Here is a 15,462-nt window from a genome sequence, read left to right on the forward strand (position 1 = left end):
AGGTCTCACCCAAAAATTCCCATCCCTAAAACCCCACCTCCGAGGTAAGAAGCAGAGATGTCTCCAGTGTTCTCACTGTCGCTAACATTCACATGTTCAGTATATATTTCTTGAGTGCCTGCCGTGTGCACGGTCCTGTCCTGCGAGATTCTGAGGTCAGAGTCCTCATCAGCAAAGGCCCGGTCCCGTGATTAGGTTCCCAGCCCAATGACGGAAACACACCTATCACCAAACGACGGACAGCGCAGCCTGGTGGGGGCTGGAGGAGGGGAGGCAAGAGGCAGAAGGATCAGAGATGCGGTGAAGGAGGCACAGTAATCTACAGGATCCCAAAAGGTGCTCCAACCAGCCTGGGGCAGAGAGGGCTCTCTAAAGGGGTAACCGGGTTATCTGGAGAAAAAGAAACATAATAGTAAAAAACAACAACAACGACAACAACAAAAAACAGAGTTTACAATTACACACTGTTAAGTGCTACACATATAACCACAGCTAGTAAGCGGCACAGCCAGGATTCAGATGGACACTGTCAGGCTCAAGTCCTGGCACTTGCACCACTTGGCCCCATCGCACTGGGAGCTCCTTCATGGGGACTTGTCTTGTGCACTGCTGAATCCCCAGCTCCTAGAACAAGGCCTGGCATGTTCACAGGAGGTGCTTCCTAGATATTTGTCTTTTCAAAGTTTACCAGTCACACGAAATTGGAAAAATAGTACAGAGAATCCTGTATAATTTCCACCCAGCTTGAAAGCTGATAATAACATCAGATGTAACCATGGTGCGTTGCCAAAACCAGGACTCCGGCATTGCTCCAATACCATTAGGTCAGGTACAGAACTTATTTTGAATCATACAAGAGTTTCTTTTTTTTTTTTTTAAGATTTTATTTATTTGGGGGAGAGGGAGAGACAGAGCCAGAGAGAGCAGGGGAAGGGGCACAGGGAGAGGGAGAAGCAGACTCCCTGCTCCCTGGGAGCAAGATGTGGGGCTCGCTCGAAGGACCCTGAGATCATGACCTGAGCCAAAGGCAGAGGCTTAACTGCTTAACTGACTGAACCCCCCCCCCTTGTGTCCCATGGATGTTTTTGTTTTTTTTTTTCGTTTTTTTTGTTTTTGTTTTTTAATTTAAATCTAAATTTAGTTTCCATGGAAGGAAACTAAACTTTTTTTTTTTTTTTTAAGATTTTATACTTATTCACGAGAGACAGAGAAAGGCAGAGGGAGAAGCAGGCTCCCTGCTGGAAGCCCGACGACTAGGGACTCGACCCTGGACTTCAGGATCACGCCCTGAGCCGAAGGCAAGGCACTCAACTGCTGAACCACCCAGGTATCCCGAGTCCCAACTCTTGATCTGAGCTTGGGTCATGACCTTGGGGTCCTGGACCAAGCCCCAGGTCAGGGTCCAGGCTCATCAGGGAGTGTCCTTAGGATTCTCCCTATGCCCCTCTCCCACTACTCACTCACGTGCACTCTCTCCCTCCCTCTCTTTCTCTAAAATAAATAAATCTAAAAAAAGGAAGAGTTATGACCTACTGCGCTTTGTGAGCTCTGAGCACTTCCTGTGTTAACCCTTGGGCCTGTGCCTCAAACATATAAAGATCATGAGAGGGGATGCCTGGGTGGCTCAGTGGTTGAGCATCTGCCTTTGGCTCAGATTGTGATCCCAAAGTCCAAGGATCAAGTCCCGCATTGGGCTTCCTGCGAGGAGCCTGCTTCTCTCTCTGCCTATGTCTCTGCCTCTGTGTGTGTGTGTGTGTGTGTGTCTCACGAATAAATAAACCTTAAAAAAAAAAAATCATGAGACACACCGAATTTCCTGCATGATGCTAAGCAAGTTTCTACCCCTCTTTGGGCTACAGTTTGCCTCTCTGTGAAATGGGCTTTTCTCTGCCAGCGTCATATTGAGAGCTAACACTTACTGAGCATGTTATCTGCGGCCTCTGATAGAAAATGCTTTGTGCACATTTAAGACATTTCTCCGAGGCTCTGTTCCTTTTCCGGCTCTTTCCCTCTAGTTCAGATTGCACAACCTCTTTTACTCTTATCTTCAAGCTTGAGAATTCTTTCTTCTGACTGTTCAAATCTATTACTGAGCCCCTCCAGAGAATTTTGCATTTTAGATATTGTACTTTTCAACTCCAGAATTTCCATCCGATTCTTTTTTAAATAACACCTGCCTGTCCGTTGGTGTTCTCGATTCGGTGCTTGTACTTCCGTTACTCACGGTTGCCTGTCCCTCTCCAAACATGTTTGCAGCAGCTACTGGGTTTTTGGTTTTGGTTTGGTTTGAAAGGCTCCATGCCCAGTGTGAGCCCAACACAGGGCTTGAACCCACCACCCAGAGATCAAGACTTGAGCTGAGATCAAGAGTCTGAGCCACCCAGGCATCCCTGAGGAGGCTACTTTGAAGGCTTGGTCTGTTCATCCCAAGGTCTGGTCACTCTCTGGGACAGTTTCTGTTGCCTCCCTCCCCTTCCTCCATTATATGGGTCTTATTTTCCAGTTTCTTCACCTTGCTCATTTTTTTGTTGTCGGCAACTGGACATTTCAGATAGCAAACAAGTGTAGAGCCAGGGTGGGAGGCGCAAGGCCTAAGATACGCCCAGGCATCCTGGGCTGGTGGGTTTGGGCAGGTTTTCTGGGTCTTTCTCTGACCTTGCTTGGCTAGTAGGCTCCACCAATCATCAGCTGTTGCTCTACTGGTCTCATAATTTCAACACGGCGGGGAGATTGATCCAATCAAATTAGGGATCCTTAGAAGGGTTACTTCCCAAGCTCCCCAAGTAGGTTTAAGATTAGTTCTGACCCAGGGAGGGCTCTTGCCAGCTGCCTCTTTCCCTGGATCTCTGGCAAAGTAGCCAGAATCTATCAGTCTCCTTCCTCTGGCCTTCCACCACAACCTCCGCTGTTTCCGAGGCAACTTTAGCCTTGAACTTCTCCATACTCTGTCGTGAAGAGAGCCACGGAAAGACATGGAGCTCTCTGCTCCGCAGCCTGCTTCTCCTGCAGACAAAATCTCTGAGCAGGAGGATGGTTGGGGTGGGGAGGATGGTTGACTTTGCTCAGAGGGGCCCCACTTTAGGAGGGGAGTCCTAACTGGGGTGAGGCGGCAGCCCCAGATCTCCTAGCTTGCCCTTAAAAAAAAAAGATCTTTTTTTTTTTTTAATCTTTAAAAAAATACTTCATTTATTCATGAGAGAGAGAGAGAGAGAGGCAGAGATGCAGGCAGAGGGAGAAGCAGGCTCCATGCAGGGAGCCTAACGTGGGACTCGATCCCGGGTCTCCAGGATCACACCCTGGGCCGAAGGAAGGCACTAAACGCTGAGCCACCCAAGATGCTCCCCCGCCCCCCACAAAAAAAAAATCTTATTTAGGGATGCCTGGGTGGCTCAGCAGTTGAGCATCTACCTTAGGCTCAGGACATGATCCTGGGATCGAGTCCCACATTGCACTCCCCGTGAGGAGGCTGCTTCTCCCTCTATGTCTCTGCCTGTGTCTCTCATGAATAAATAAAATCTTTTAAAAAGATCTTATTTTTTTGAAAGAGAAAGAGCATAAGCAGTGGGGAGGGGCAAAGGGAGAGGGAGAAACAGCCTCCCCGCTGAGCAGGGAGCCCGACTCAAGGACCCTGGGATCATGCCCTGAACTAAAGGCAGAAGTTTAAATGACTGAACCACCCAGGTGCCCCCTGGCTTGCTTTCTTGATGTGAAACTACTGCCCTGGGAGTCGCAGAGGGGCAACCAGGGCCCCAGTATTTTTAGCCATACCATGACCAAAATACAGCCCCAAAAGTATGGGCTGGGCTGAAGATGGGCGCTCCCACCTCATGGCTGTGCTCCCCCAGAACTCAGCCTCAGCAACATGTAGTTGGGGGCAGGATGAGAAAGGCTGACACCCTGTCCTACCCCTTCCCAGGATAGCCCTCCAACTGGGAGTTGGGAGCTGGGGGCAGAGAGGGAGCCCAGTCAGGAATGGGAGGGAGTTTTGTGGAGCTGCGGGGGGAGGGGGAGGGGGGGCATGGTGATGGTGGGAGCACTGGGGAGGGAAGAAGAGGGTCTTGATTCACCCATCACTGATTCTCCCTGTGTTCACCAAATTTTTAGTAGATTTTTTAAAAGATTTTATTTATTTATTCATGCGAGACACAGAAAGAGAGAGAGGCAGAGACACAGGCAGAGGGAGAAGCAGGCTCCATGCAGGGAGCCCGACATGGGACTCGATCCCAGGACTCCAGGATCACACCCTGGGCCTAAGGCAGGCGCCAAACTGCTGAGCCACCAGGCGTCCCGATTTTCTTGAATAAATGTTTATTAATTTGCTATGTGCCCTCTGGATCATTCCCAGAAGCTTCAAATGGTTGGTTTGTCATTTCGTTTTTATAACTTCCACCAGTGTGCCAGCAGGCAGGTCCGCCGAGCTCCTTCCATGCCAGAAGTGGAACTCCATATAGTCCATTTTTAAAACACAAATGGTAGCACCCTATGGGTTCTTCTGTACCTTCTACTTTCCCCATTGGACAAAATCTATCAAAGATAATTTCATATTAGCATGTCTACAGCATTTTTAAGGGTTGTGAAATATCCTGCTTATAAATGGCCCCAAATTAAAATAACCAGTCCCTTCTTATCAGACATTTAGATTGTTTACGGCCTTTGGCTGTTACAAACCACTGCACTACAGAGAGCTTTGTGCTCAAGTCAAAGTTTACACATAAAGTCCTAGACCTGAGACCATTAGATCTAAAGGAATGTGAATTTTTTTCTCACGTTAGAAGTTATATTAAATTACTTTCTTGATGTTTTATTTTGTGATACCTTATAAACATCAGGGTGTTTCAGGCAGCCAACATAGCTGCATTTTTTTTTTGTTTTTTTTTCTTAAAGATTTTATTTATTTATTCATGAGAGACACACACAGACACACACAGAGAGAGAGAGAGAGAGAGATGGGCAGAGACATAGGCAGAGGGAGAAGCAGGCTCCTCAAGGGGTGTCCAATGTGGGACTTGATCCCAGGACTCCGAGATCACACCGAAGGCAGATGCTCAACCCCTGAGCCACCCAGGCGTCCCTGCATTTTGGTTTTTAGAAACAGGGAAGCGTAACACGGATCTACAAAAATCCTACAAGCTGGGGATCCCTGGGTGGCTTGGCAGTTTAGCTCCTGCCTTCGGCCTAGGGCATGGTCCTGGAGTCCTGGGATCAACTCCCGCATCCAGCTCCCTCTGCCTGTGTCTCTGCCTCTCTGTGTGTCTCTCATGAATAAATAAATAAAATCTTAAAAAAAAAAATCCTACAAGCTCTTTAGCACAAAGGCATCATGCAGGATGACTGCACCCCAAACCCCACACTGTCTTTGCAGTAGTTACTTCAAACTCTCTGAGCCTAATTTTCTCTTCTGTAAAATGAAACTTTTTTTTTTTTTTAAGATTTTATTCGGGGATCCCTGGGTGGCTCAGTGGTTTAGCGCCTGCCTTTGGCCCAGGGCATAATCCTGGAGTCCCGGGGTCAAGTCCCACATGGGCCTCCCAGCATGGAGCCCGCTTCTCCCTCCTCCTGTGTCTCCCTCCTCCTGTGTCTCTCTCCGCCTATCATAAATAAATAAATAAATAAATAAATAAATAAATAAATAAATAAATATCTTAAAAAATAAATAAAAGATTTTATTCATTTATTCATTCAAGACACAGAGAGGCAGAGATATAGGCAGAGAGAGAAGCAGGCTCTTCTCCCTCCCACCCTCCCTGAAGGGAGGCCAATGGGGGACTCATCCCTGGACTCCCAGCCCTGAGCCAAAGGCAGCAGCTCAACCACTGAGCCACCCAGGCATCCCAAAATGGATTCTTTCCACTCTGACTGGTTCTGTTGTGTTAAAAAAAGAAAGCACAGGGATCCCTGGGTGGCGCAGCGGTTTGGCGCCTGCCTTTGGCCCAGGGCGCGATCCTGGAGACCCGGGATCGAATCCCACATCAGGCTCCCGGTGCATGGAGCCTGCTTCTCCCTCTGCCTATGTCTCTGTGCCTCTCTCTGTGACTATCATAAATAAATAAAAATTTAAAAAAAAAAAAAAAAAAGGAAAGCACAGGCTTGGGGAGCCTGGCTGGCTCAGTTGGTGGAACATGCAACATTTGCTCTTGGGGCTGTGAGTTCGAGCCCCACACTGGGATGTAGAGATTACTTAAAAAATAATATCTTAAAAAAAGAAAGGGACAGGGATCCCTGGGTGGCTCAGCGGTTTGGTGCCTGCCTTTGGCCCAGGGCGCGATCCTGGAGTCCCGGGATTGAGTCCCGAGTCGGGCTCCCCGCATGGAGCCTGCTTCTCCCTCCTCCTGTGTCTCTGCCTCTCTCTCTCTATCATGGATAATAAACAAACAAACAAACAAACAAACAAATAAATAAAATGGGACACCTGGGTGGCTCAGTGGTTAGGCGTCTGTCCTCCCCTCGAGGTGTGATCCCAGAGTTCTGATATGAGTCCCACACTGGGCTCCCTGTGGGGAGCCTGCTTCTCCCTCTGCCTGTCTCTGCCTCTCTCTCTCTCTCTCTGTGACTATCATAAATAAATAAATAAATAAATAAATAAATAAATAAATAAATAGCCCAGGCACAAAATGGCATCACTTAGGCTGTCACCAAACTGGGACTTAATACTTAACTTAATTGCAGTTTCAAGTTCACTCAAAAACATGTCTCAACAGGCCAGTCAGGAATTCTCTGGTCAGCACCAATGATGGAATCCATCACATGGACCCCTTCCATCCCCCCAAAAATGAGGTAACTCCCCAATAAGACTCCAGCCCTTCCTGAAGGTGACCTTCCCTGGAACAACCCTTCCTTTTCTCTTTTGCTTATTTTCTCATCCCACCCTCCTTCCTATAAAAACCTTCTATTTTATACACTTCTCCCAGCTCCCCTCTACTCACCAGACAGGGTGCTGCCCAATTATGAATCACTTAATGAAGCCAATTAACTCATCAAATTTATTGAGTTTTTGTTCTTGTAACAGTTGGTTTGCCGGCCCAATGCAATACCCAATGCAATACTCGTATCTATTAACAAACCTAGAATTTGGGAGAGGGAGAGACACTGCTTTACCCATCCATGTGCCCCACTTGATTTGGATAGGCTGACTGGCCTTACTTCCCACCACACACTAGACAACCAAGCCTGGCCAATCATAATAAACCTTTCTGCCTGGTCCGTAATCCTGGTCCGTAATCCTGGTCCGTAATCCTGGTCCCTCAAGGCCATGTGACAAGCCAGAGTCAAAGGAAGCCTCATTTAAATCAACCAAGTTATTCCCAGACACAACTGGGGAAGAGGTACTGAAGGTACCTGAATGCAGCCCTGCTGAAGCTACCCCTACCACAAGATCTTTCATTTTTGTGAACTATTAAATTCTCCTACTTAAGCCACTTTGAAGTGTTTCTGCTCCCTCCAGCAAAGTCCTAGTCTTCTCAGGACACAGTATCTCCCCCCTCCGTCCCAACCTAAGTCCAAAGCACTCAGCCCAAGGACTCAAAGCTGATACAAAATATGAACCTTTATAGATGTCTCTGGAGAGATGGAGAGAGGAAAAAATAGGATTTAAATAACCATTATGTACAACGCCCCAAGGGAAAATTCTCCCGGCCACCCCCTCCGGCTCCAAGGTGTCTGAGACAGAGACTGGGCACCACCAGGTAAACAGAAAACTATCCAGGTTCTGTCTCCAGGCGCTGATGGAGAAGGGGCAGGTCAGGCCTAGAAATGAAATAAGTAGGAGGCATTAGAAAGGGCTGCCCCCGTGCCTCCTCTCCCGCTCCCCAGTGAGTGCGAAACAGCGGAGCTCGGGCTGCGGCTCTCCCCACCGAGACCTCTAGAAGCTCTTACGGTCTTCCAAAGAGAAGAGGGAAATAGCTCCAAAGGACAGCAAGAGGGCTGCAAGACAGAACCCCATTAAGCCTCAAGGACGTCCCAGAGACTCCACCCTCCTCCTTCGTGCAGACGGGAGGAAAGGGGGGCTGCGGGAAACGCAGGGGCCGCCTCCGCCCAGCGCCCCCACAGTGTGCGGAGAAGGCAGAGGGGGTAGTTACCTCCCGGGCGTAGACGGAAGGGGCGGGTATGACGTAAATGGCCCGCGAGTCTCCATCTTCAGGGTGATTCCAATCCTCGGGCTGGCTGCGGGAGGAAAAGCCTCAGGCCCAGGCCCTTCGTCTTCTCAGATCTGGATTTGCCCCCCCACCCCCACCCCCGCCCCGCCACGGAGAGAACCCGAAGCCTCCTAGGGGCGCCGTGGGAAGAGGCCGGGAGCAGAGGAAAGGAAGGGACCGGGCGGGAAGGCCTAACGAGGCGGGCGGCCCCTGCAGTCCGGGGCCCACGAGGCAGCCGGGACACGCGCGGCCGCTCACCTCGGCCCGGCGGCCGCGCCGTCCTGCGCTCTGCGGTTGTTGAGGGCGTCGGGCAGCGCGTGCGCCGACGGCTCCGGGGTCCCCGCCAGCAGGCGAGGCCCAGGGTCCCGGCCCGGGCCGCGGCGCCGCACGTGGACCAGCAAGAGCGCGGCGCCGGCCAGCCCCGCGGCCACCAGCAGCCCCAAAGCCGGAGGCAGAAGGAAGCGCTGCGGGTCCCCCGGCCGCAGGCCCGGCCTCGCCGCGGGCAGCGCCCCCGCGCCGTCGTCCGCGCCGTCGGGGCGAACCGCGAACTCGCAGCGCGCGCCCATGTAGCCGGGCGCGCAGGCGCAGACGAGGCCGGAGAAGTGGGCGTAGCAGCGGCCGCCGTGGGCGCAGGGGCGCGCGGCGCACGGGTCGGCGCGCTCGCGGCAGTCGCGGCCGCCGAAGCCCAGCGCGCAGGAGCAGCGGCGCGCGCCGCCGCCCTCCAGGCACGTGCCGCCGTTGGCGCAGGCGCGGCCGGCGCAGTCGTCCAGGTCGTGCTCGCAGCGCGGCCCCGCGAAGCCGGCGCGGCAGCGGCAGCGCAGGGCGCGGCCCAGGTCCAGGCAGAGCCCGCCTGCGGGGAAGGGGCGGGGGCGGCGGCGGCGTCAGGGACCCTCGGCTCTGCCCGCCGGGCCTCGGGGTCCCCGCCGCCGCCTCCAGGGCCAGCCCCTGGGAGTGGCCGGAGCGCCCGCGCGCCCAGTCTTGGATGGAGGCCGCGCTCCGGATCTCCCTTTATCTCCCGCCGTCGGCCTTCTCTCGCAGCGGCCCCTGCCCGTGCCTTGTGCCCCTCGCTCCTGTCCTCCCCTTCTTTTCACCGTGTCTCTCCCCAGCTCAGCCTTCAGGTCTCTGCTCGGATGCCCCCTCCTCCAGGAAGCCTTCCTGACTCTCCATCCCAGCCCCGCGCTCCCCCATCCTAACCCTGACGGCTCTGGGTTTCAAGGACAAGCGTGGCTTCTCCTCTGGGCTGGTACCCCCTGAGGGCGCGGCCAGAGCTGCCCGGGTCACTGCCGTGTCCCTAGTACCACTCAGCCCAGAGTGCACGCCCCGTGTCTTGGAGAGAATTATTATTATTATTATTATAAGAATGCACTGAGCTGGGGCCCCCGGGTGGCTCAGTCAGCTAAGTGTCAGCCTCTGGCTCAGGTCATGATCTCCGGGTCCTGGGATCTCTACACCCAACATGGGGCTTGAACTTACAGCCCTGAGATCAAGAATCACATGCTCTCCCGACTGAGCCAGCCACGTGTCCCTGACTCAAGTATTTTTGAGATAGGGATACCACCTTGCCCAGAACAAACAGACTGGGCAGAGAGAGTCCCTTTCCCAGGCCACGGCCAGAGAAAGCACAGCCAGATTCCCACCCAGGACCGTGTGAGCCACTGACCATGCAGGGACCCCCACCCCGACCCCCACCCCTCACCGTTCCGGCATGGCTTCAGGCTGCACCGGTCCACTCTCTTCTCACAGTTGGAGCCTTGGAATCCGGGCGGGCAGTGGCAGACGTAGGCAGAGTCAGGGTCTGCGCCTCCCACACACAGGCCACCATTGAAGCAAGGTCCATCCGCACACGTCACCCCGCTCACCTCACACCGCAATCCATAGAACCCGCGGGGACAGGCGCATTCGAAGGATCCTGGGGTCTCCTGGGTGGCAGCAAGGGGACTTCAGCACAGGGGCTCCTGGGAGCAAAATCCCATCCCCCCTCCTACCTTGACCATGGAGGGCTGCTCCTGGTCTGGTCCTACCTCCCAGTCTTCAGGGGCCTCACCTGGGAAGTCCTCCTGAAATCACTCGGCGTTTCTGGATCTGCCCATCCAACCCCGCAGAGGGGAAGCTCTGGGGGCCCGGAGAGATCCCATTCCCTCCTCTACACTTTTGCCCACAGATGCTCCCAGGCAGGTCTCCCCAATTCTGTCCACATAGCCACCTCCTACCTCCAGGTCCTAGCCCTAAGCCCACCTCCTCCACGAAGCCTTCTCTGGATCTCCCTTTCTCAGGCCTTCCCCCTAACCTGAACCCTGTTTCTCGCTGTCCCTTAGCGGCAGTGTCCGGGAGCCCACGCTGGGCTCCACTTTATCCCAGTACACACCAGACTCATTCCCACTGCCACACTTTGGCTGACCCCAGGCCACTCACCTGGTCTACCCGCTCCACTGCCCCTCGGCCAAATTGGACTTGGGCCCCAGCCCTGGGCCCGTCTCCAGGAAGCCTTCTCTGATGCCCCCTCATCCTAAATTCCCACCCCCCCTCCCTTCCTTGCACCCTGAGTTGTCCTCAGGGTGCCCCCTCATTCCAGGGGCAGGGGTGGGGGACAGTTGGTAGCTACACCCACATGCCCACCCCTTTAGGTGCCACCCACTGCGTCGGCTCTTCCCAATCCCATTTCCTAATCCTACTTCAAGGCCCCAGATGAAGACTGGACACCTCCAGGAAGCCCTCCCCTGACAGCTGCCCCCAGCCCTCTCCAGGTTGTGATCTCAGGGAGCCCCAGACAGGGGGCCACCCGGAACTCCCTCAGGATGAGGTAGGAGGGGGTGATACTGACACTACAGCTGCCCCCGTTGGCACACGGGTTCCCGTCACAGGGCCCGGGCCTGGGTACAAGGCATCCGGTGGTGGCAGAGGACGGGCCCCTGGGAGTGTGGCAGCTGCTGGAGACTGGGATGGTGCAGAGGGGCCCAGTCCAGCCCTCCAGGCATCGACATTCATTGGGCTGCTCACAGAAGCCGTGGTCTGGACTGCAGCCCGCTCGACATGCCGCTATGGGGGAAGGAGAGGCAGAGGGAAGAGTAATGGTGATGAGGGCAGCTCAGGAGGACAGGAATCAGAGAAGTTTCTGAGCACTTTGTGCACTGCTTTGTTTCATCCTTGTGACAACAACACCCACCCCCGGGCTAGATGGTATTGTGACCCCTCGGTTTCCACACAGGGAAACTGAGGCCTAGAGAGGCAGATGGGAAGTGGCAGATGGAGGATGTGAACCCAGGCCACTGAGCTCCAGAGTCTGTGCTCTTGGAAGGAGAATGGAATGGGGTCCCCAGGGTCTGAGCTTGGCGAGAGCAGAATGAGAGAAGGCGATGAGGGTTCGGGGAGGGGCCCCTGGCCTTTCAAGCGAAATGGGAGGGTGTTGGCTTAGGGCAGGTTTGGGAGCATCTGGATAAGCCTGGGAGTCCTAGGGGCTTCCGTGGGATTCAGAAGTTTGGGGAGCGGTCTGAGGATCCAAGCTTTGGAAACCAGTGATATCTTGCCTGCAAGTTGCAGAGAAGGAGGATAAAGATCCCTTGGCAGGGGTAGGGGGTAGGGGGTGCGGGAAACTGCAGTTTCCAAAGCTCCAGGGTGGGGGTGAGAAGGGCCCCAGCATGAGAAGAGTTTAAAGGGTCCTAGCATCTGGAAAGGGCTGTGGTCCTCTGTTAGAGGAACCCGGGGTGGGTCCCAGCATGGGAAATGGGTGTGGGGTTCCTAGGAAAGTGCCCTAGAAAGAGGGAAGGGGGCTGGAGTGCCCAGGCAGGGCTGGAGAGGAGTCTGGGCTCCTCAGTTTCCCCGAGGGGGCGGTAGCTGGACCGTGGGAGGGGGATGAGGACGGCGCAGGGGGCGAAGGGGGCTGGAGCGGGGCCTGGGGGGGCCTGGCCAGCGGGCAGCAGCTTTAGCTTCCCGGAGGGGGCGTCTGCGGACGCGGGCAGAGCACCCTGAGGCGGGGTACCCGGCTGCCTGCACAGCTAACCGGGCGGTGAGAGGCGGCCGAGCAAGGGCGGCGGGGGGGGGGCGCTGGGACGCAGCACTCACGCGTGGCCTCGCACTCGTCCTCGAGCGGCGCGCAGGGGCGCAGTCCCGGACCGCACCGCGAGGGGGCGCTGCGGGGCCGGCAGAGGCGCGCGCACGCGGCCCCGACGGCGGGCGGCTCGCAGCGCGCGCGGTACGAGAAGCGCAGCTCCCAGGCGCCTGCGCGCTGCACATCCCGGGCCCACGGGCCCCCGGCCGCCAGGCGGCGCCGTCCGGCCACGCGCGCCAGCAGGCTCCAGGCGGGCCCTGCGGGGACAAGGGAGCGGGCTGGGGCGGCGGACTCGGGCGGTGCCCACGCAGCTTGCGCTCTGCCCTCTCCCTGCCCCTCTCAGCGAGGCCCCGACAGCGCCCAGAGGATGGCGGCCACCCCTTGGCGAGGCCGCGACCTCCCATAACGATGTCGCCGTCCCACTGGGACCCTATGGCCCCCTATGGCCATCGCGATAACAGTCCTCCCCCAGAAACCGAAATACCCCCCACCTAATATAAAATATAAATAGAATCTTTTATATTAAAGTGGTAACGAGCCCCCTAAGACCCTGTGACATCCGAGATGGCCAAGGGGCAACTCCAGTCCCTTGAAGGGAGGTCGTAACACGCCCAAACCGTGCCTCGGATCTTCCTATATCAAAACGGTGACAGAGACCCCAATTACCAGACCACAAATTACCCTTCTTGTCTGAAGCCTCGGATACCGAGAGAGTGGCACTTTATCCCCAGCAAAGCTGTCACACCCCGACACTGTGCCACAGGAGCTTTCTGTGCCTCAGTGGTCACAGACCTCACGGCTGTGAGCTGTACATGGCACCCAAATCCCCTCAAATTAAGAATAAAACCACCCCATCTCCCTCCCTGAAACCTTTGCTCAATATTGTCTCTGGGGAACCTGCGAACATCCCACAGGGCTCCTGGGACCTCTACGTGGACGTCATGACAGAGCTTTGAAAAGAAAACAGAAGTAACTGACATTGTACCCCAGCTTATCAAACTCAGATGATGACAGTGCCGACCTGTGAGGTGCTATATCCTGCTCTGGTGGCTTCGATTCCAAGATAGGAAGAGTGTCCTTTGCCTGGTATCAGGCCAGAGACTCCTACGTCCGGCACAAGGACACTTCTACACTGACATGCCTAGAGTCCTGGGGCTACCAACACCCAGCACCGCACTCCGGGAGCTGTGAGGACATCACAGATGGGCAATCCCGTGAATGCTCCACCCCACAGACGGCCACGTGTCACTGTCGTGGACCTTACATCGGGCCCCAACTCCCTGGAGCCCCCACACTCCTCACTTCAGTCTGATGACTGAAGACACTCACCTCCAATCTGTTCTAACTCCTCTCTCCAGGTTTCGATGATAAGAGAGAAGGTGCCCTGGTTGGGTGAAGGAAGGAGAAGAAAGAACGGAAGACAGTGGTCAGGATGGGTGCTTGATGAAGGCCAGACTTTAGGGGGTGGTCATCATTCCAGGGACCAGGCAGACAAGGGACAATTCCCAGAGGGGCTGGCTCGGGGAAGGAAGGACAGTGTGGGCTTCCTCTATTGAGCACTTCCTGTGGGTAAACATTAAATTGGAGATACCTGGTTAAATCCCTCAAAGGGTTAAATCCCTTTATAAGGTACCAGGATGATCCCATTTTACAGATGGGGAAACTGAGGCTGGGACAGGGAAAGCCACCTTGCCCAAAGGACAGGGGTCTAGAATTCAAGCAAAGTTCTGTCCACCTGTCTGCTTCTGGGGTTGGGAGATGGGAGGTAGGAATTTGGGAGTAGAAGTCATGAATATGGGCCCCAACTGGAAGATGTGAGAAGGGATAAGGTGAGAGGAGATTGGGGTCCCAAAGACAAGCTGTGGCAAGGTCCCTAAGTGCAGAGAGATCTAAAGATAAAGATAAGGATTCCAGTGTTTCAGGATCCCCAGGGAACAGAGGAAGGGTTCTAAGAATTTGGGATTTACAGAGGGTGAGTTTGAGGTTCTGGGAACTTGGGGTCCCAAGCATGCAGGGTGGGGGTCAGAACATTTGGGATCCCCAAAGTGGAAGCTGGAGTCAGAAATTTGGGGTACCCTGTGGGTAGGATTCACGGGTCTAAGAATGTAGGATGCTAGGTGATAGTTACTGGTTTGGGAATTTGGGGTCCCTGGGTGGGGGGCAAAGTTGGGGCCATAGAAGTTGGAGGGTAGAAGGCCGGAGAGGTTTGGGTAAGGCCTCGGGCACGGGGTTCTCACCGGCCAGGCTTCCCGGAAGGGCACGCGCATGAAGCCGTCGGGCAGCGGCAGGTCGGGCGCCGGGGCTCCGGGCTGCTGGGTGTAGACCGGTCCGCGCGCGCTCAGGGCCGCTCCCAGGGCGCACGGAGCCTCGGCGGCCTCCTCGGAGACCCCTGGCTTCAGGCAGACCCGAAAGAAGAGGCGGCACGGGCCCTGCGCGCTGCAGGGGGACCGCGGCGCCCCGGGGCCTGGTCCCGGCCCGAAAGAGTGGATCTGCAGCTCGAAGACGCCTGCCGGCCGGGCCTGGGGCCGCAAAGGGGCACAGGATGAGGAGGCGCGGGGCCCAGGCGTCCCGTCCGCCCCGAGACCCCTGGGTCGCACCCCTTCCCTTCCTCCCTTTCCACTCCTGCTCTGACCTGGGGAAGGAAAATAAGCGCCAGGATCACCGTCCGGGACAGGAGCTGGGGCATCTGCGGGCTGACCATGGCCTTTCGGGGGGTGCTGGAGCCGCAGCTGCTGGCTCCCCGGCCTTATATCTGAGGGGACGGCTCCGCCCCCTCGGGCAGCCGCCGGGCTCCGGGAGACCCTAGGGGAGGAGGTCGCAGGGGAAGGGGAGCGTGCTGGAGCACCCGTGAGATTGTGATGTGGGCACAGGCAATGTGCGTGTGTGATCTCGTGTGGCTCTGGCACGACTGTGTGTGGCTGAGGATGGGGTGGGGCCAGGGGGCCAGCGTGCGAGGTTATATATGATTTTAAGATCCGCGCCTGTGTGTGGTGTGAGCAGGCGCTCCTGGCTGGAGGCTGTGCCTGTGATTGTGTGTGCCTACAACTGTATGCGGTTAAGACGATTTGTGAGGTTGTAGGTAATTGTGTCGGGGCGGGGGGGGGGGGGGGGGTACGCGTGTGCACCTGCATGGGAGGATGGAGGCGTCCGTGACTTCAGGATTGTGTCACCTTGGGGGTCCTGGATGCTTCTCTGTGCGTGGATGAGGAAGCCTGAGATCCTGGACCCCTGAGTGGAGTCATAGGAATCTCTAACTTTGTGGTCGGTGCAGGTACGTCTGGGTGT

The 15,462-nt window shown here is 55.5% G+C and overlaps 1 protein-coding gene across 1 annotated transcript; it reads right to left on the reverse strand.

Annotated features, from left to right (window-relative positions):
- Nucleotides 1–69: 69 nt before the first annotated feature.
- On the reverse strand, nt 70–15,198 carry DLL3 (delta like canonical Notch ligand 3). Its single transcript, XM_072777985.1, has 9 exons — nt 14,810–15,198; nt 14,415–14,696; nt 13,507–13,561; nt 12,192–12,434; nt 10,954–11,168; nt 9,829–10,051; nt 8,391–8,982; nt 8,076–8,160; nt 70–390 (listed from the first exon to the last, which is right to left on the reverse strand). Exons 1-9 carry the CDS (start codon nt 14,876–14,878, stop codon nt 370–372), a joined length of 1,785 nt encoding a protein of 594 aa, XP_072634086.1. The 5' UTR covers nt 14,879–15,198; the 3' UTR covers nt 70–369.
- Between the last annotated feature and the right edge of the window lie 264 nt (nt 15,199–15,462).

The sequence above is a fragment of the Canis lupus genome, chromosome 1 (genome assembly GCF_048164855.1).
Source record: "Canis lupus baileyi chromosome 1, mCanLup2.hap1, whole genome shotgun sequence".
Taxonomy (NCBI): domain Eukaryota; kingdom Metazoa; phylum Chordata; class Mammalia; order Carnivora; family Canidae; genus Canis; species Canis lupus.